At 50.4% G+C, this 21,836-nt stretch overlaps 1 protein-coding gene across 1 annotated transcript in view; it reads right to left on the bottom strand.

Moving 5' to 3' along the window:
* The window catches only part of LOC149361615 (uncharacterized), a 207,665-nt gene that overhangs the window by 34,292 nt on the left and 151,537 nt on the right, over positions 1-21,836 (bottom strand). The window contains exons 3-4 of the mRNA XM_089572735.1: positions 5,183-5,235; positions 1,430-1,808 (exon numbers count right to left, since the gene is read on the bottom strand). Coding sequence (XP_089428861.1) covers positions 1,430-1,808; positions 5,183-5,185 — 382 coding nt within the window. The 5' untranslated portion in view covers positions 5,186-5,235. The remainder of the gene's footprint in view (positions 1-1,429; positions 1,809-5,182; positions 5,236-21,836) is intronic.

Raw genomic sequence — 21,836 nt, 5'->3', positions numbered from 1 at the left:
TTTCCAGCTTAATTTACTTCACATCCTTGCTTGCAAAAAAAAATGATTGTAAATAGGTTTTTGTGGAAAGGAAATGGTGCAGTGGCTGTCTCGCATCTCGGTGGACAGCCGAACCGCACCGTAAGGAAAGGGAGAAGGTGGAAATTAAAGAAGAAAGGAAGAAAGAGGTGCAATATTGCCTGTATATTCTGCCGTAGTGGTGGAAGGCTCCGGAATAATTTCGACCACCTGGGGTTCTTTAACGTGCACTGACATCGCACAGTACACGGGCCTCTGGAATTTCGCCTCCATCGAAATTCGGCCGCTGCGTCTGGGTTCGAACGCGGGAACTCCGGCTCAGTAGCCGAGCGCTCTAACCACTGAGTCAACGCGGCGGGTTGTGCCTACCTGTAAAGAAGATATGTGAGTTATGCTACGGCCCCGTAAGCACGATTCAACTGATGCTGTAATCCTTTTTATTCCGCCGCCGCGGTGGCTCAGTGGCTATGGTGCTCGGCTGCTGTCCCGAATGACGCGGGTTCGATCCCGGCCGCGGCGGTTGAATTTCTTTGGAGGAGAAATTCGAGGCCCGTGTACTGTGCGACGTCAGTGCACGTTAAAGAACCCCAGGTGGTCGAAATTTCCGGAGCCCTGCACTACGGCGTCTCTCATAGCCTTAGTCGCTTTGGGACGTTAAACCCCATAAACCAACCAACCTTTTTATTCCAGAGATGAAAGCATGACGTCCATACCTTCTCGACCAATCGGGATTTTTCGCACACCGGCGAAGACTATGTCGGGTTCGCTCCACTGAACGGGAACCTAAACGCTGTGGCGTTAAATAAGAATTTGTTGCCTATCCGGGACACACGTATGTACTGTTGAGGACAAAAGTGGTGCACTCCACGCGGCGGGAGCCTGAGCAATGGAAAACTGCGTTGCAACGCCATCTACAGGAGGCATCTGGGATCGAGACAGCCAATGTGTGACCTTCACTATCAGCAGGCATGTCACTTGGCTCGCTTCAATGTTTCGTGCTTTAGCTCGCCAAAATGCCGCAGTTTTCCGTTGCTCTGGATCCCGCCGCGTGGAGTATACCCCTTTTGCCTCCGATAGTACATACTTACTTTACGGGTTTACTATAAGATACCTCATGATCGCTGCGACTAAGCTGAGCTGGAGGGTAAAGCACAATATTAGCTTAACTAAGACAATCGCAAAAGCCTGAAAGATTCCTCAGACTATAATCGCAACTCATGGATTAATTTTCTTTAGCAATGTACAAGAGAAATCCGTGAACTAAGGATATCGCTCAGTATTCGCAAACAATACACCGCACGCCGAGTAAGTCAAGGCTAAAACCGCAGAGACTAGCCGACCATGGTCGTGACAGAAAAGCACTGCCGAGAGAGGGTGCACGCGAAAAACCGCGCCCAAGCGGCAGGCTTACCGATCTTGACGCCGGGCACGAATCCCTGGTCCCTGTTGAGCAGCGCGACGGCCCACTTGAAGAGCTCGAGCGACTCGACCCCCTGGGCGAGGGAGGGGCCGCAGCCCAGCAGGGCGTCCCTGGCCGGTTCGTGGGCCTGCACGAACGCCCCCAGGAAGACGTCGGCCGCCGGCTCGAGGAGCACGCCGTCGTCACCGCGACGCGGAGCGGGGCACGCCGGCGCGGACTCCCCGGAGTCGCCGGGGACGGTCACTGCCAAGGAGGCGCCCACGAAGAAGAAGCACGGGAGGACCCAGCACAGCGGGGACATGGCGTCGGAGAAGAGGCGGCGGCGTGGCCTGGAGGCGCTCCCCTGTCGCTGCGCTGCGGCGTGGAAGCCCTGCGGGACGCGGAGAGGGAAGAGGCACGGCGCGAGCTGGTATGCAGGCACTTTACACTGCCGCCTACGTCGCCCTGCGCCCCAAGGAGCAAACCGAGACAGGAAAACGACAGACAGAAGGGAACGACCGCAGTGTCTTCAAATGTCGGCGGATTTTTCTTTCCTTCCTAAATTAGTGCGCGTAGACAAAGCCCCCCTCCTCACCACCTCCCCCCCCCTCCCCCGGAAAAAAAAAAAAAACTTAAAGCAGCGTTCAGTAAAAGCGATACGACGTTGACGCGGGTTTATACTGTAACGTATGATAATGCGATGCATGGTTAGGCATGCGAGATACCACTGGAACTCTTCATTTTCAGTAGTATACACAGCTGCAACATTTATTTTGTAACTTTGTACGCAGGCATGGACGCATCATGGGATGTTCTGCGATGAGAAACAGGTCTGCCTGTTGGGTTCACGCGAACGGGCCTCCTCCTGGCAGCGCCTTCGCCCGATTAATGGCCGGTCTCTTACGAACATCTCTTGTTTACGGCTCTACTCAAAGAACGCGCATGCAGCGCGATCTCCGGATAAAAAAATAAATTTATATCACATTTACAAACGCAAGGTCACGCTACTGGACGGCCGTAGCTCAAGGCTTTTAAACAGAACTGGCCCGCGCCGCTGCTCAAAATGTCAGGACGGTTTAGTTAAACGGTTTACTCGAACGGTTTACTTAAAACGCACTTAGAGCGAAGTTCGCTTCCGCAAGCGGCTGCAAACGAGAAATTAAGTTTCACGGTTGTTTAAGGCATAATCTGACCAGTGCTAACGTAAGAGGAGTACCGCTTTGGTCGGTCACTAGACGGTGTTATTTGCAGTCGCAAAGACATCGAAGTGTGTTTGCTTTATCAGGACTGAAAAGTGGAATAACGGCCCTTGATCAACTAGCGAAGCTCGGCTGTAACCCGAGAACACTCCGCTCAACAAACATATCCTCTTAAGGAAGAACAAAGGCGGAAAAAGAAACAGACGCGTTCGCTAAGTCTCGTTTTGCGAAGCGGCTGGGCCTCCGTGCAGCCCGATCGGGAAGCGCGCCGACGCCGCCAATTCGGGCCCCGGCACGCGGCGCGTATAGGGCCGAAGGGCGACCGGCGGTTGACAGGCTGAGGCCTTGTCTGGAGGCTCAGGACGACGTCCGGGTTCGGGGCGAGGCCGCCCTGTGACGGGGCAACGCGCAGAGGCGCCTTGCCAAACTCAGGGGCTCTCGGTTTTCGGCCGCGCCGGTGGGCGGGACCAGCCCATGTGTGCGAGTGCCGTGTGTGCGACCGTACGCATGCAAGTTCACTCCAATCAAGATTCCTTCCTCCACTGTCGACGGGGTTTTTATTCTGGACTCTGCCGCGTAGGAATGCAAAAATATTTCATAACTGTGAACTCATCATAGTTGAAGGTAAATATTTCTTGGTGTGGCGATCGAACCCGAAACCACAACCGGGCGTGTGTATTCGCTCTACAAACAGACAACCCAGAGGGCCAAGGAGAAAGGAGTAGTCTTAAAAGTAAATGAAAAAGGTTTTTCCTTTTCTATGCTTGGAAGCCTACCGTCGCAAAATGGCGCGGCCGTAACCACTTGTAGCATTCGGAGGCCGCCACTGGCGGCATGGCTGCCCTCTGATTGATAGTAATTTCATTTATTCCCTAAAGAAACACACCTTACGTCAGCTACTGCACGCAATACACCTGTCTATAGTCGGATACAACGCAAGTCTGCAGTGAAGCTCCGCCTACATTCAGCCTCCTCGCACAGAATTCCTACACGACGAAAAAGTAGTCCGCTGCTTAAACGTTTCTTGTTGCCTAAACAAGAAGCTTATCACAAGAAAAAAATTATGGGCTCCAGAATTTCGATACGCGGATTGTTTGATATAGTCAGACACTAAAAAGCTGATTTCGTTTAGTGTTGCGACTGGCCAGCGGAGGAATACAGGACGCCGCGGACCGCGGCCCAGTGTTAGCAACTGCTGTTTTTTTAAAGTTGTATCCTACTATAATACTAATATTAAAATCGTATCCTCCCCCGCGTAGTCAGCTCGCGAGGCAGAGTGCCATCCAGAGGTAAAGCCTTGACTGTAGGCAAGGGTTCGCATCCAGGACGAGAGAAATTCTCTCTTCAATGACAAAGATAAGAGACAGCTGGATTGCTTTCTTTTGCCGCTGTATGACTCCGCTCATTTGAAGCTTCCGCTTGGGCAAGTTGGTTGAACGTATAGTGCGAAGCATGGTATCATGGAAAGCAAAGATAGGAAACAACACATTAACACGGGACAACCACTGGGCCTCAAACAACCGTCGATCAAACCACAGGGAGTGTCGCACAGTTGAGATAAATTTTAAAAAGACAAAACCCAAAAGTGACTAGCGCACGAGAGCGCCATGCGTACTGTTTCCCAGATATTCACTCCTTTACATCCCTGCCTTTACCTCTCTCTCTCTCTCTCTCTCTCTCTCTCTCTCTCTCTCTCTCTCTCTCTCTCTCTATCTCTCTCTCTCTCTATCTATCTATCACTCCTTTACAGTTGCTCTTTGTTTCCTTTTTTAATTTTCCATTGCTTTCCCCTGCTGCTGTCGATGTAACGCACCTCGGTATTTCTCGCAGTGACTCTACATATATGCTACTAAAAGTCTATCCAGTGTGTTCCTCTGTGCCGTCATTATTTTCGTAGCCAGCATGCCTCAGGTTGCGATCATGCCTACATACGCTGCTGTGTGCCATGGCCCACGGGGCAACTGCGTTCAGTCTCGCCGCACGTGCTTGCAGACACGATCGCGATTTCCTACGGCACCACATCGACCAGCTTAAATAGGTGGGAAGGCATTAATGGTGCGGTTAGTGCTCAAATCCCGCAGTACCTGTTGCACAGTGACCAGAAAGGAATGAGATCGGCTTTCCGAGGTCTAATTTACACGCACCCGACATCCGCCGACATATTCGGGTACATCGTTAGGTTCCAAGCAGCGAAGCTCGGCTGCTTATCACACACTACATGCCACTGCTGCGCGCAATACAGGCTACCGCGCAGCACGGCTCACTTGAGCGGTTACTCGCCGGATCATTAAAGGACGCGTTGCTCCTTTTGAAATGTGAGATGCATTAAGAGCTTTTCTTCGTGTTCTGAGAATGGCAACGTGAAGGCCCCTTGCCGACGAGAGAGAAGAGCGGCGCGATAAGGTAGAGAGAGGCCGGTATTACTGCGGTAGAAGGTTGGAAAAGTCTAAGCCGGGAGCTCATATAGCAGCACCGTCGATTTGTCGTCTGAGAGAGCTCTCGACACCGACAGCTAAAGTAAAGAAACATGGCCGCATGCAATCTGCAGGTCGCAGCGAGCACTCACCATCTCGGCTGCGGTGGCGGGAAGACGGACGGCGGCCGAAGTCACATCACCGCCTGCAAGAGCAACAACAAGAGGGGGAAAGGCTTAGCAGACGTCTCCAAACGAGGCACGACAAAGCTTCTTCAGATCCTCACTGCTCCGTGGTAGACGCAAGCGCAGAAACGGAGGAAAAACGGACGAAGTAAGCCGTTCGTTTACTTCGCCCGTTGCCTAGAGCTTCGGAGCTTCTGTTTACCACGGAGCAAGTTTGCCAACTGGCTTAGTTTTTTTTTCCCCATACTCCCCAAGCTTTCTTCTCCTTATAACGAGAGACGCCAAAAGCCACATTAGACATTCCTGCTGAGAGAAAACGATGGCGTCGTATTGCAATTGCATCTGGAACGTCACAAGATCAATCACTGCTTGGGAATTAGTTTAGTCGCCAATCCGTGCAGATACTGTGTTTCCATGAAAACTGTTTGCCGTCTGTGTTTACCGAAATGTGTTTCCCAGCAGAGAAAGAAGTTGGACGTTTTTCCCTGCAGAATAGTTCGCTTTTTTTTTTCATTTGGCGGACAGCGAGTTCACGGCGGATATCAGCGTTAAAAATCTTATTAAAAATCCTTCAAAAAAATGAGTAATTAATGGGGAAATTTTAATCTGTTGCCCGGAGCGAAAAAAAATAATAAAATCAACGACTTCTTTTTAGCAACATTTAACTACGTTATCAGTAATGTAATAGAGAAAGCGGTTCCCCAGAAAGCTATGCCTACTTTCACTTTGAAATTACATGGATTAGGAAATCCCTATTTTCATTAAAGCCCCCTCCTGCTCGTAAGACTTACTTTCGGAAGGTGTGTGTGTGTGTGGGGGGGGGGGGGGGGGGAATTGGCTTGACTGACGAGGAGTATTTAATTGCACATCAAAGCAAGGCAAACATTTGTTTCGTGGCTCCGAGTGCTGCTCCGGGGTAATTAGCAGCAAATTTATTGCACGCGCATCTATGCCATCGCGTTCATGAGACGAGTTGTGCGAAGATATATTCTCAGCTATTAGTGAATAACGGCTGAATGACCCCAAGAATGCCAGATGTGCTCAGGCTAGAGAAAGTGGCACATATCGCAACATGTAACATATCAGCATATGGAAAACTCTCGAATCAGCTAATGGATTGAAATTATTTCAAGGTACGGTGTGTGTACCGCTCGGCGTATACAGACACTCGACAATTCCAGCTAAAAAGTTTCGTTGAGAGTGCCCAGCTCGTCTTGTTCAATCGCATGGTTGCACACGAAAGGAGAATCATCGTGTGGGACAAAAACACGCTCATTGATTTAAAAAAAAAATAAACTCGTTTCCTCTCAGCACAGTAGGTCAAGATTGAAATTGTTCATTTCTGCGCTCCACCAGGGCGACAAGCGAGGACGAGGTGGCCACACTACACTTTTCTTGTCAGGTACAAGCAGGTGTTAAAACACCTGCTCTGTGGTTGTTCACGACCAGGTGGAAGGAGTTCACACTGCCACATCAACCGTGCTCGCTCCAGGTACGCACAACAGTGGAGCGAGCAATACGACGCCGTCCTTGGAATGCTCGTTGTAAAGGTCTACAGGGCAGCCCCGATTTCACGGCAGAACAAAGAGCACGGGATATTTGTGTTAAGTCTGGAAGCGAAAGCAATATGCGCGCGATGCTTGAGCGATGCATCGACGTGACCGGGGACCCGGCACGGCGCTCACGTTGCAAGAGCACGCGACAAGACAGGAAGGACGGGACAACGCCGCTAAACTGTACCGCGCGTTCCGAGAGCGCACGAGGCAGCATCCCTGGCTACAGTAAGCGGGGAGCGCGCGGTACACTCTACACACGAAAGGATTAAAAAGGAAGAAAGCTGTCCCCTAGAGGACTGCCTTTAAGGGGCGGGGTATCCCGTCCAAATCCATGGGGCAGATTTCCATCACTAAAAATGCGGAATACCTGCAGCTGGCAACGGAAACAAGTTCCATCTTCAATACATGAAAAGTTCTAGCACTCACGAAGGTTATAACCGAGGTTTCAACCTGTTCTACTCGCTAGCGGCAAGGCCTCTGGTGCCGCGTTTAAGTCTCCTCCCACTGCTAACTGCATCAGGTCGCTATGCTTTGCAGTGGGAATGTGCCTTCGTAGCCGAAAGTCAGCATTCAGTATATTTAGGGATCAAAATATACTCCGGAATTTGGCCAGCATACCGTGCCCCTAAAAGGCAGTGCACTGGAGCAGTGTTTACTTCCACTTTACTCCCATCGAGGATTAGGTTTGGTTTGGTTTATGGGGTTTAACGTCCCAAAGCGACTAAGGCTATGAGAGACGCCGTAGTGAAGGGCTCCGGAAATTTCGACCACCTGGGGTTCTTTAGCGTGCACTGACATCGCACAGTACACGGGCCTCTAGAATTTTTCCTCCAAAGAAATTCTAGCCGCCGCGGCCGGGATCGAACCCGCGTCTTTCGGGTCAGCAGCCGAGCACCATAGCCAATGAGCCACCGCGGCGGCCCATCGAGGATTATTCGTGTTAGAGAGAAGGGGCAAGCGAAAGACAGCCTTAATTACCCGAATGATACAGACCTGCACCCGCTGAGTGGCGTTCTCAGTGCGGAGCCAGCATTGCCTGCGACCATCAGAACCCCAGACAGGTCAAAGCCGAACGCAAAGCGACTAATAAAGTCGCGTCCGCCTATTGCAACTGCAAAGAAATGCCTGCTTCCGGCAGATTCAAAATAAGCCCGGCGGGGCAGAGCAGCGCCGAACTTTCACGTGGTAAGGACACTGAGCAGAACTCGCACCCCATGTCACGTGAGGAACGAGGTGGTTAAAAAAAAAAAGAAAAAGATGTGGGAACCACTTCAGTGCGTCCAAAGCGACGCTGGTGGGTGGCCTTGCCTCGCGCAGACGGAAAAACATGTGCGCGCTTTTGCAATGTAAATACCGCGATTCGCACCGCGCCAGACGTGTGGGAGCGGCTGTACATGAAAAAAGCGGCCGCAGTTTTATGCGCGTCTCCTTTTACTTGCTGATGAGGTGCGCTATCTGCGATGGCCGCTACACACGGCGTACAGGCCACGGTCTTGTTAGTGTCCGTCCGTGCGGGCCTTTCTTTCATAGACGATGTACACATTTAGCAATCCTGTGGCGGCCAACTGAGATTTTCATTTCGATAACGGTGAGGCACTATGGATAACGAAGTTCACACGGCCCTAACAAATTGCAACCTGCTAATTTAAAGGTGGCGAAGGACTATCTGAAACAAAAATATACACAGGGCAGCGCGAAGCCAAACCGGTACTTCGTTATGCAGTGTGGAGTCCTCATCAAAAGGGTTTAAAACGGAAACTGGAAAGATTGCAAAGGATGTCAGCACGTTTTATATGCTCTAAATACCGCCGCACTGATTCAGTCACAGCAATGCTAAAAGAGTGTCAGCTAGAATCACTAGAAGTAAGAAGACTAAAGCAGAAATCGAAACTTTTTTTTGTGATAATGAATGATAAAGTCAAAGTTAATAAACATCACTATGTTGCACCTCCCCTGAAGCGTTGCCCTCGGAAAAATCACAGTAAGGTATTACAGCCTATTATTACACGTACTGATGTCTATCGCTACTCCTTTTTTCCCGATGCTGTAGAAATTTGGAATCAACTACCAAGTGACGTTGTGGACCAAACAGATGTAGACAAATTTGTGATAGGTGCGAACGCGTTCCTGGAAGATTGCTGTGCAAATCTGTAATTCTGTGCATTTGAGTGTTTCTTTTTTTTAGCGAAGAGAATTGCACTTGTGTCTGTATATGTTTCCCTCCCTGTAATGACCCTCATGCAGAGGGTTAACAGTATGAATAAATAAATAAAAAAATAAAATAATATATGGCTCGTATATATCGGCCGGTCCCTTATTGGCCTCATAAACCCGGATAGCGCTACGGAAGCCTCGTGGTTTCCTGCGCCAGCGGAGTATAAGGCAGAAGTTTCGGGGCCTGAATGTAAGACAACATGCCAGACGCTGCCCGTTAATCGCATCGCGGTGGCTGCGCTCCATAATCTCCGCCTGCGCAAAGCCTCACGTCACGACACAGCTATACACTACATAGGAGGCAACTCGTACTGAAGAGGGTGTGCGTGAAGTTGCCAGAAAGCCCTAACTCCGACGGCCGTGACTGAAAGGTCCTTGTCAACATCAACAGTTGAGCAGGGCTTCGGGTATCCTTGCGGCGGTGGATAACCCCACGCGCTTAACCATGCAGGAACTGAGCTACGGACCACATCTGCCGTAGTGTAAAACCCTCCTTGTAAGAGCCTTCCATCCTGCTGATGACAATTGTGGTGGTGGTAGCGGTGCGTTTTTCTGGCTCAGAGGCACCTTCGGCCAAAGAACGCGCAAAAGACAAGTGATGACTGATCAACTCAAGGCCACGAAATATGCTGTGGGCTGCATTTTCCTACAATTTGACCGGGGACCATCGAAGACGCCAGGTATTTCTGCTCTCACTAGTCACTTAACCTTGCCGCAAAATTATGTTACCCAAGGAGTGAGGTGGATAAGCCTGTGGTGGTGGTAGTGGTTTATTTAAAAATAAAAAAGTGAAGCAAAAGAGTATTGCCGGTCGCGGCAAATGCTATCTAATATCTTAAGCACCCGAGCTGCAGCCGGCGGAAATGAAAGGGAGAGGATAGTGAGGAGAAGTATAGACGGGAGCGACAGCAAGAAAGGACAGGGGAGAGCTTTGTACACTATTTACAAAATACACAAGTAATCAAGTTCGCGCCGCTCGCGCGCTAATGTCCAAGCATTGTCCGAAAATAAGTGCGCGCGAGCGGCCACTGCGCACAATCACAAAAGAAGTAAACTCTATGTACATAGCCGCGCGCACGTAGCGTCCTGTCTCGGACTAGATAAGCCTGTTCACCTACGCATGAAACTGTGACCATTTTGGGGCGTCCGTCACACGGCAGATGAAAGGGGAATGACCACGGCTTAATCGGATTAACCGCGACGTCCCGAGAACTCGTCGACGTCATCGGCCGGAGAGCCTCCTTCGAGGGGATTCTTCAGCCTCGTTCTTGACTTTTATCCGACCATAGCAAACGAAGCGTTAACCAGCACTCCCGTTCTCAGGCGTTAATACGCGCCGGCTGCGAAGCATGCAAAGTGGCCGCGCTGTACGGGCTGTGTTTCTGTTCTTCCGCGCACAGATGCCGCGAAGGCCGAGAAAATGCAGGAGGAAATTTTAGCGCACTGGAACAAAAACAACTGGTGGGGAGGAGATCCCCATCAGAGAGTGCCGCGTCCTTCGAGATACGGGCGAGCGGTGGTGAACGTGCGCCGTGGGGTGAGAATATTTTTAGCGCGCAGCACGCACAAGCTCATGTATCAGGCGTGCATACGGTATAAACTACATACACTATGCGCTCCAGTATGTTCTCAACGCTCGGCACCGTACGGCCTATTAAAAATACATGGGGCGGACACGGGGCTCCCCACCACGGAACAGCCGGTCTTAAGAATGTCGACCGGGCTGCAGGCGTCCTTTCCTGGTTTCGACAAGTAGGCGGAATTATACGGCTCGAAGTGAATGTTAGACTGCGCTACACTACCGCGTTAAGCAATGCGCCTCCCACGAGGCGCTATCAGCAACCGTTATCAACGGGTGGTACAAGCCAAAACAGCATTTGCTGAATGGACACAGACACTGCACTGCATTGACAGGATTAATACCGCGCAAGAGAGAGTGCGTAGCATGCAAATGGTGCATATTTTAGAGAACGACTATCGCTTACTTCAAAAGAAAATTCAGGCTTTGATACATGGCGCGTGCTGTGTACATTACGCCGCATGACACCGCCAATAGTTAACCAGTGTAGGCTTATGGGACGCCCTCTTGCGCCTAAAGGAACGTCGCCTAGGTTCGAGAGCTAACTAATTTTGTGCCGATCAAGACGCGTTGACCCACCACACAAGGTATCCAGTGCGCCAATCACTTTTGACACGCCGAATCGTCTGCCTTCAGCCTAACTCACTCTGCTGCGCGGAATAAGCTTTCAATTTGGTCAACTGTTTCCCCTCCCTTTCTTCCTTGAGGGAACGGAGAGGCGAAACGCATACGTGCAGCGCAAAAAACAAAAAAGAAAACAATATTGTGACGAAGAAGACGAAACTGGCAGTGGCGTGGGACGGAGCGCTCGCTCCACGCCAGCGCCCGTTAATTATCTCATTGCCATCAGTCATCTCGTCTCATTGTTCGGCTGGCCGTCACGTAACAATATGCAACGAGAATTTGGACACTGCACGTCAGTCTTGCGGTGAGACGGGAGAGCAAGTCGGCGCACTCTTTTTAGAACGCATGCGAATGTCTGCCAATCATCGCTCCGTTGAAGTTTATCTTTTTAGTTCGCAGAACCCGCCGCGGTGGCTCAGTGGTTTCGACGCTCGGCTGCATTTCAATGGAGAGGAAATGTAAAAACGCCCGCATGCTATCAGCTCAAGTCGAAGAGATCCAGTAGACGGAAATTAACTCGTAGCCCCCGACAACGGACTCCTTCACAGCCTTTGCGACGCTGTGGGGGCATTACATCCCACGTATCATACGACATTTTGTTTTAAGCATGTTCTCAAAAAGCCCCCAACAAGAGACAAATATTTTTTCTTCCGTTTTAATGTTCTGGGATCTGAGCTCAACAACGTTCGATAAGACTCAGGATGTTTGCGCTGTCAAATGAAAGCAGTGAAATCCGCAGCCAGAGCATAGCATGTGACAAGCATGTTGCAACTTCCTGATTTATGCTAGCAAGCTGACACAGGGTATGCGCCAATGGTTCCGCATTCAACCACGCAGTCTGTATACCAGGCCGCATATACACGTGCAAGACTAAATAGTCGCATCCATCGGGGTTGCATTATAGATCGCCTGTCGAGAACAAGAAAGGAAGCTGAAGACGGGTGATTCGCCTATCCTCGATACCAGCACGTACATTCATTGCTGACGAGGCCATGACGCAGTGAACGAAAGCACGAAACATTTGCCCGCATCGACTGCCGGCAAACCCTATAAATGTTCGAAAGGGGAGATGAGAGATGGCCTTTCTCTGCGCTGGTGCGACGTTAGAGGTCACCGTAGCAATTACGGCGGCTCTGGGCAGCCGATGCATTGTTTGTGTGATAGCCGAGCACTGAGCTCGACAACAAAGCTCGTTTGTTCCAGGGATGCCATCGTGGCAGATTAGGGCAGGCACCGCCGCGCGCGCTCGACAATTAACGGTCATGTATCCGATTGGAGGCGAGCGGTCGTCCGCCGTAGTTTATTAACGCAGTTGCTCCTTCTCCTGCGTTGAGTATCGACTAGCCTGCGTCATAAATTGACTTAGTACAGGTCAATACCGTGGACCTGCTTAGCACTTTAAATTTTCTCCTAGGTCTGAGCCAGCAGCAGCAAGCGCTCATTCGCACATCATCATCATCATCAGCCTGACTACGCCCACTGCAGGGCAAAGGCCTCTCCCATGTCTCTCCAATTAACCCTTTCCTTCGCCAGTTGCGGCCACCGTATTCCCGCAATTTTTTTTTTTTTGCATTCGCACATAAATAATAAAAATAAAAGGAAGACCAGGGAATCACTACCAAATATTACGGGGTACTTAAGCTCCGCAGTAAATGTATGACGCGAAAACGTTAATGGCTATTTGCTGCTTTGTTAATTATTACCTCTTTCCAATTACATATGCTCATTAGCATGCGTATACTATACCACGTGATACATCACAAGACACGCAGGTCTCTCTTTAACCAAGTCGCACGAACGTGCCTCAATAGCCGAGGACACTAAAGAAACCTCTCTTTTTCACAAGTTTTTTTATTCTTCCTTGAATCAAGCACCGTACATCACAGCCGCAGCACGCATATCTCACCGCACCAGTCATCCACTGCAAGTTGCACGCCCACCATCGCACACTACTACTTTTTCTGCATCGCTCTTTTCTCGAACAGCTTCAGACTGGAACGGCCTTCCCTATGATCTGGTCGTCATCGCTTCGCCATCTGTTTTTTAAGCGCGTGTAACAGATCATCTTCAATATTAATCATTGCTGTTTTTTTTTTCACATTTTCAAGTCTATTCCAACCCCTTATGTAACACCCCCTAAAAAGGGGGCCTTTAAGGAATAAAACTGAACTGAACTGAAAAAAGCCTCACTCGTCTTTAGGTTTGTGTAGCTCGCAACCCAAGGGTCATGGTTGGGACTCCCAACTAACTGCCAAGATTTTCATTTCGGCGTAATTCGTTTGCATCCTTACATGGCACAATGATATTTGAGTCATGCTGCAACCTCATAACCGCAATTTAACTTCGATTTTATTCATTTTCACTCCACAGCTCAACGTGCGACGTCACGACCCTGTCGGCCAATCGGGATTTTCTCGGAACGCCAACAACTGCGGCAATTTCTCCGCTGAGCGGGAGCTTAACGCTGTCGCCCAATAAGGAAAATTGAACAGCGTAACGAGCGAAGCTGGTCACGTGGCACAGTGCCACTCGATGCAGGAAAAGGAAAGGCGCCTATCGGCGTGGCCCAGTGCGTAAATTCGGCACGACAGACTAGCAAGCAACACACAACGAGGCAAGCCTCTTTCGAAATAGCTACCACGACTGTTCGACGCCGGGTAAAACACTGCCAGTATCCGACTTCGACACACAACCGGTTCCCTGGAAAGCAGTCGAAGCCACGGCCGCGGGATAGTACACTATATCGGCGCTGTGCGCTGCTCAATGCCACGCGCGCATCCGCACTGCGCCTGATCGGCTTGCCGGCGGAGGGGTCGGGCTATTTCGGTTGGAGCGCGCGCTCATGGAACCGCGGGATTCAGGGTAAACACTGCCCTGCAGGAGTGCAGCGCAGTCGACGATGAGGCGGCGGGTCTCCACATCTGGGTACCAGGGGGCTGTGTGCGAAGCAGTTTATGGTATACTCAGCAAGGCCTCCTTTATTACTCGGCCTCACTTTTATTTGGAGCGTGCAGGGGTTTAGAGATTCTCCCGCACGCCGCTTTCCAACCAGGACGGGCCGTCTAAATAAAGGAGCGAAGGGATGTTAATTTTGACGGAGATTTCTTTGTATTACGCACGTGCAGTCGCAGATAGTGGATCATTATAACCAGGGTCACGCAACGAGGAATTATTGAAAGGCAAAATTATTTTCCTATACACCTTCTAAACGTGATTTAGTCAAGATGAAGTCCGGAACCTACAGCAGTGAAAGGCAGCCTTGTGATGTGAGACTAATCGGTCGACTATGGATAAATGCTGTAGACCAGGGCTGTACAGGTCTCTATAGTAAACAGAGGTGGAAAACAGTAGGACCGAACAGATAAAACCGACTGGAATAATTCACAACCTCTGCCGAAGAAGCTATCTTGTCAGTCACTTTGTTTCAGCTATTCTTAGTTGTATTCAAAGTTTCTAGGCCCTTATCACGAAAAGCCAACTATTAACGTTGGAAGGGATGACCGCCGGATATCCAGGAAATACAGGTCACCAGAGGGCATAAAAGGGGATCCCGTGAGGTCATTTCGGAACAGTGGCAGAAACATTTAGTTGAGTTATAATTTGCCTCAAGCAGGCGCACGCGAGTGCGCCGTTTATACAGAGGTGCGTCCCCACGCACGTCGCGCTTCAAGTCGTGAGGTTCCCTTTCAAAAATTTGACAGTCTATAGACTGCGCATAGAATTCTGTCTGTAAAAGTATACAGGCTTTCCATAGACAAACCCTATATACTAGTCTGTAGGCAATACAAATCAAATAGGCAGTCTATAGACAACCTATATATTAATGGCCATACACTTTTAATATATTTTTTTTTCTGTATACAGTCTATATACGTACTAAGAACAGGCGAAAGGAAATATCTATAGGAAGGCAATAGATCTACACGAAGTCAAAAGAAAGTCTATCGACCATTACTTATAAGGGTCACATCATTGCGGTCACCTCGAACGACATCAGCCTCGCTTCAAATATTTTTGCAATGGTCCTTTGGACTCTCTCCCACATAACGCACGGTGCGTTGCGTCGCCGGCGGCTCGCGTTGGGCCATCTGCGCGCGGCTCGGGAGGCGCACCCTTCCTTTCCGGGGAAAGACGGATCTTTCTGGGTTCCTGACCGGCTGCAGAGGACGGGGGGGGGGGGGGGGGGACACTTCGGGACGCTCTATTTGCGGCCTCTGAGGCAGCGGATGATGGAGGCGCCCCTTTTGCGTCGCCTATGGCCGGGCCCTGGAGCTTTCCTCACATCTTTAATTTAAATTTGTATTTGCAAACGAGGACTGCGTGGTGGCGGTGACGACGTCTTCAAGTAGAGTAATCGCATTACTCGCCGAGCTACGGTCTATGCGGGTATATTCTATTTCGCGACGAAGAATGCGGCGGCTGAATTATTTTGCAACCCGAGACGTCGAGAGAGCGAGAGTCCGTCGGCGGCTCCTCTGAAGACAGGAGGAGCTCCCGTTTCTTCCGTCCCTGCCGACGACGAGTGCGAGACGACGAAGATGAAACGCGCGGCTTCTCTCCGGGGCCACGTTACCTGAAACCTACACGGCACAGCGAAACTCGGCTCCCCTCCGGTGAGCGGAACACGCCACGCGACACGCGGTCGTTGGGCTGCTTTTTACACGAAGAGCTATATGAGAAAGGCCTGTGCTTGGCAAGAATGCTCAGGACAGGGGGACAAAAGTTCAATAAAATGCATTCTCTCCCTTTCTCTCTGTCTTCTTGGCAAACGACGTCAGTTGCCGCAGCTCTGTTTAGTTTCTGCATGCGCGTATTTGCTCAGAGCAAAAGGTGTTCATGGGATTAAACAACGATTAAAAAAAATCTAAGGAAGATGTCCACAAAGGAGCACCCTGGAGTGTCCGCTCGACACACGGGCCGCAGGCTCACAGCAGCGGAGTGAAACGATGCGATTGGTCGGCCGGAAATCCGAACGGCACTCCGAGCGAAGACTGGACGCAACGCTAGCAAAACAATGGCACATGCTCTCGATATATATGATGGCAAGCAAATGGACACGCAAGAAGCCCATTTCGGCGATAACGCGGGGCCAGATGGGTTGCCCGGCAAAGGAGCGTGCCCCAGAAGGAAGCCTGCGACGCCCAGCCCTCAATCAGTTCCGGCAGAACTGCGCGCCGCCGGCTCGACCCAGCGCCCCCGAACGGCGGCAGACTGCACCGGGAAAGGACGGCCCTGCGCGGCCTAGTTTGGAGTTCCACGGAACGAGGAGAATTGCCGCATGAAGTCGCTTTTTTGTTTTTTGCGGAATTCCCTCTGCTCGCATTGTCTTAGTGCCAGGCGCAGGATTTCTTTTTTTTTTTTTCTCAGTAGTTAGAGTTGGTGGAGCACAATTTGCACGCTTTTCGGCACAAAACGGCCCTTGGCTGAAGTTATCTGCAGAATCTTTCGAGGTCGCCTGCGTTTAATCGCTGGTGCAGTTTGATTAGTCATGCACTTATTGTAGAAATGATGTAACAGGCACACTGCCAGACGTTCCGTACTAGTTACAGTGTGGAGCACCTTTCTTTTATTTAGGCATAAGAATGGGTCATTGTTTGTTGCATAGGTGCGTGTGTTTTCGGACAGCGAACTCGCAGGCTACGTTTTATCTGCAGCAATTTCGTGCTCTTAATTAAGCCAATTGATTCCACGATTGACTAGTCAGCGCAATGATTGTCTTTACGAATCCATACCCCAATTAATTTGCTAATTTGCGAACTTATACTGACAGAGTAGGTTTTATAATGAAGAATACACGCTGGACTGCGCACTTGAAAGTTCAAATTTACGTTCAAAAATTGTCGCGAGTCACTCGGAATCCAAGTGCGGACGTCTGCAGCGGACTCAGGGCAGCCGTACTGTAGAGGAAGTTAATTTCAATACATTTAGTTCAGCATATTGCACGGAGATTCGAAAAAGCGAGAAGCCGACAGACATGATTCATGGCCAGGGAAACCGCAAGTTTGTTTAATGTAGACTGGCAGTTGTGCACCATGCGCTAATGTATGCGATAATCTACACTCTATACAGGAATACGTTTATATGACAGCAGAAAAGGGAATAAACTGTCCTCCAGCGCACACCCTTTTATATAGAGGACAACTTATTCATTTTTTAATCCTTTCTGTTGCTGGCTGAAAAATGAGGTGTTATGTTTCTCGGTGTTAGTTTGTGGAGTTCCAACGTCCCAAAGCTACTCAGGCTATGAGGGACGCAGCAGTGAAGGGCTTCGGAGCGACTGTTATCGAGAACAGATGCGATATACAGTATGCTCGAAAGAAATGGCAAGCAAGAGACGCGGCCGGGGTTATGCACTCTCTGCGAGGTGCCTTTGCAAATTGCTTTCCAGTACTGTCGTGTGGACACCACTTCCGTAGGGTCGCGCATGGTCTCGCGTTGAACCGTCTCCTCTAGGGGGCATTAAAAGCTATACACGTGTCCAGAAATCATTCGCATTACAGAGCCAGAGAGACACGTGTGTGCAACTAGGGACCGACAGGTCTTTGATCTTGCTGCTTTAGAGATGGAGAGAGACTATTGAAGGTCGAATTGAGGCCCTAGTTGTGCTATGTTTCGAAGCGGAGTTTTGCACCTGGTGTGCTCGCTGCCGAATAACACTGTTGTTGAACTCCGCATCGAAACTTGGCGACTCCTCGTGGTCGCTTCGGGGTGGTTAACAGACTGTGAGACGGGCAGGCAGCTATTGATGGCGGCCTGCCACTTTAGTTTCTCTGCATTCTTAGTACGATAACATCAGAAGCTTCATTAGGCCAAAAGCGTCGTTGTTCATAAAATTAACCTATTGGCTGGGGGGGGGGGGGGGGGGGGGGGGGGGGGGGGGAATGACGACATCAGACGGGAGCATTCCCAATGGCTGGAGGGAATTGACGGCACTTCCGGTAAAGACGTCAACAGATCCCAATGCCATCGCATTGCCACCCTGTAAATTCTATAACTAAAGCGGAACACTTGGTATGAATGGCGCAGATAGCGTTACAATCACGTAACTCCCGAGATTCTCTCCGATGAGACAGTCAGATTTGAATAAAGAGGTTCTGCGGGCAGTATCGCAAGTATACACTCAGCGAAGCCTTTTCTCGGCAACAGAGCGAAAGCTACACGGGCGGAGCACCCGTAACTGGTCCACTCCGTCAAAAAATACCGTCCAACATTCGCCAGATATCAAAGCTGTTCAGCAGGTACCGCATCGGCTCGGGGAACGTTTAGTTCCGCCCACATGGTTTCGATCGGGGTGTCGGTGCGATTAACAGCGCGTATAGCGACTGGGGACGCTTGGCGCAGCGCGGACGTGTTTGAGTGGACCGAAAGCTCCTGCAGACAGATACGCATGCTGATGTTGCGAACGCGAAGAAGGCGCGAAAAGAAAAAAAAAAGACTGCCTCATCGGGCTCGAAGAAAGCGGAAGGCGAATGCGGCACACTCAGCACGGCGCGCTTGTCAGTTCTTGGAAATGAAGCATGGTTTCGTTTACTCAACGTACCAGCACTGCCACCGCAGCTGTGCACTCTCTCTCTCCCTTTCCCTCTCTCACGCACACAGTGTGCAAGCGCAGCAGAAACCGCTGTGCGCTTCCTGTCTGGCAGCGCACAGTCGCGGCGCTAACTGGAGCGGCAGTGCTGACGACGAGTCCCCGGGAAGCAAAGAAAACAGACGGAGAGTCCCCAGGAAAAGCTACAGAACTGAAGCTCCCTGCCAGCGGCGTATTTTTAGACGAACGGAGGAGCTCGACGCTCATCTGCACTGCCCATACACTGCGCACGAAGTGCCCCTCGTCCGCGGAGTGCTGTTCCCTGCAGGAACAGGGCCCGCGCAATGTCCGCTGGACCCCGATTGGCACACAAGCAACCGCTAGAGAACTGATTGATTGAGAGCTTTAACACATATTATAAATCTAGTATTCTCAGCATGGGACATGATTTGAAGCGCCTGATTAGGTATCCAAAAGACCTATTTTGCGATATAACGTTGCAGGATTTCTTTTCCGAAGCACCGGCTAAGTTTTGGGGATATATGTAAATCCGCCGACTAACGTGGCAGTTTGGGCATGTTTGTGTTCACTCCTGTCCGCCGAATAAGCAGCGGTGTTCTAATGTTAAGATGTTACATCATCCTTGTGTTTTTCTTGTTTTCTCTTTTTTTTATGTTTCGTGTACAATGTTATATGCAATGTCTCTTTGGTGTTACGGTCTGTTTTCTTTGGTTAAACCTGCCCACTGCTCAGTTGTAGAGTGTAAAGGGGGCGGACGCTTCGTCAGGCAACTTTTGATTGCCTTTTTGTTCGCCTCCTCGGCAACCAAGTGTTGTTGAAATAAATCTGAATCTGAATAATGTAGAAATAATTGAACAATTTAATAGCTTTTCATGCCTGTTTTTATTAAGGAGATGGTACACTGCCAGGTCTTTGTGACTTCTCTGCCCGTACTCCCATTCAGGATATTTAGACACCCGAGGAAGGTGTTCTGAACTTTGAGTAATACTACATCATCCTTGTGTGCTCGATGATAATCATTGCATTTGCCACAGCACCAGTGCAGAAATATCGCCCGGAATCTGTTCGTTGTTTAGTCACCTCCATGCCGATGGGTGGAATGACTGTAGCGTACAGCGTTGCACGATTATGGGTCCTGTGCCCTCCATGATGAGTGCCCGAGTGAACGCTCCGCATCGCAGGAAGAGGGGGGGGGGGGGGGGGGGGGGGGGGGTAAGTGGGAGGCATTCGCCTGAAAGTTGCTTTGTTCTAGCTCTGTTTACCCGCCTGTAGGTACCGGAAACAACATGTATCAAAGCAGACTATTATTTCTCGGGCAGCTTCTGGCATTAGTCTCTTGGGGAACGGTCCACAGGTAAAGCACCTCTACCGCCATTATGTTTAGCATAGCACCAGCGGGGGCAAATAAACAGCTTAGAGCACACTGCATGCCGGTACTGCACGTAACGTAAGATAAGCTGTACAGCAGCAGGCCAAGGGAAATTTTATGACCATTACAAAACCGGTGGGTAGCTGGCGGCATTGGGGACTGAACCCCACAGCTCCCGAACGCGAGGTGGATGCGCAAATCACAAGTGGTTACGGGACGTTTGGTGGCACCTGATTGGGGACATTTATCCTACTTCGGAAATGGGGACATTTTATCCGGGGACGTTTTTTTCGGAACCCGTCATCATCCAAACAGCACAGTTTCCGCAGATCCTCCTTTGAGGAGCGTTCTCCGCATCCTTCCTGAGTTGTAACCGTCTGTATCCGCTAATGGCGAGTTTTTTTATACGACCATTTGGCCCTTTTTGAGCCCATGGCAGCCGCAAACCATTACAGGTGAAACCGTAGATCGAACAGTGATAATTGCCGATCGTGATTGAGTACGCGGAGTCCAACTTGCGTTATCGGACGCCTTCGCTTCATACACGACGGTCTATAATGAATAGCCGCAAATACGCCGGCACGATAGCGTGCACTCCTCAATGCATCCACGCCGCTGACGGAGCCACCGACGAGGATGTCTCACTTCTCTCTCTCTCATTGCTGCCAGTCACGATGAAAGTCCTTCGAGCGGGAGCGACTCGAAGCGCGCCCGTCGGCCTCTCTCCGCCTTCGAGGAACTGTGTCACAGGGTCGCGGCGGGACGGCAACACCCCCCGCCGTGGCGAGAGAGTTGTTGCGCGCGGGCCAAGTCGAAACGGAAGCTCCGTGCGAGCCGCGCCGTTTCTGTGGCAGCCTCGTCGCGACATTGCACAGCGGTCCGCGCGCCGCTGTTGACACTTGTGACAGTCATTCTCAACGCCTCTGTGTTTTCTGGGCCCTTTGTTTACTCTTAGTCTTTTGTCTGCGTTTCGAAAACGTCGTCGACATCTTCGAAAGTGCGCCAAGGTATACGTCGCCTACTCGGCGTGTTCGGCGGTCCTCGCGCAAGCGCTTCGTGACACTGCCTGTTGTTACGCATGGTTTAAAAGCCCGTTCCGCGTTTATACGGCGCAGCGCGTAGAGTCAAGCGTGCGGGGCTCGCTTCTTGTCCCAACGTGCGTGGGAGCACGCGAACTCGTCTTGGTAGGGCAAGGACCTCGGGCGACTGCGAAAGGAGTCCCTCAGCCACGCAGTGAAGTCCAGGCCTGCAAACCGTTACGCGCCCTCTCGATCGGACTGCTCTTGCCGATCGCTTGGCTCCGCTTTCTGGTGCACCGTTCAGGCATTTTAGTTTCGATCGATTTGAGCGCAGGCATGCTTTATAGGCTGCATCCATGGGTTAATCTCGGGCCCCTGAATGTCATTGATACGCTCGCCGGCACCGTGCAGATGTAATGATTCAGTATATTACTGACAAAGACAATGGGTGTCCAAACATAGGGCCTTACGAAGATGAATTGGATGTGCAGTCGTGACCATAATGTTACAGAGCACGCTTCGGCGATTAAACTCATTTCACGTCTTACCTATTTAAATAAATAATTTATACTATGTTAGGAAACGACGCTGATGAACTCACGTAAAAATTAAAAAAAAAAACAAAATCACTAGGTGTGTGCGAATATTCGAAATTTTCGAATATAATTCGAATATTAAAATTTTGCTATTCGTATTCGATTCGAAATGTAA

Source organism: Amblyomma mixtum, chromosome 2 (genome assembly GCF_055824585.1).
Source record: "Amblyomma mixtum isolate Tamu chromosome 2, ASM5582458v1, whole genome shotgun sequence".
NCBI lineage: Eukaryota > Metazoa > Arthropoda > Arachnida > Ixodida > Ixodidae > Amblyomma > Amblyomma mixtum.
The sequence above is the reverse complement of the archived record's forward strand: the minus strand, read 5'-3'. Positions and strand labels throughout refer to the sequence as shown.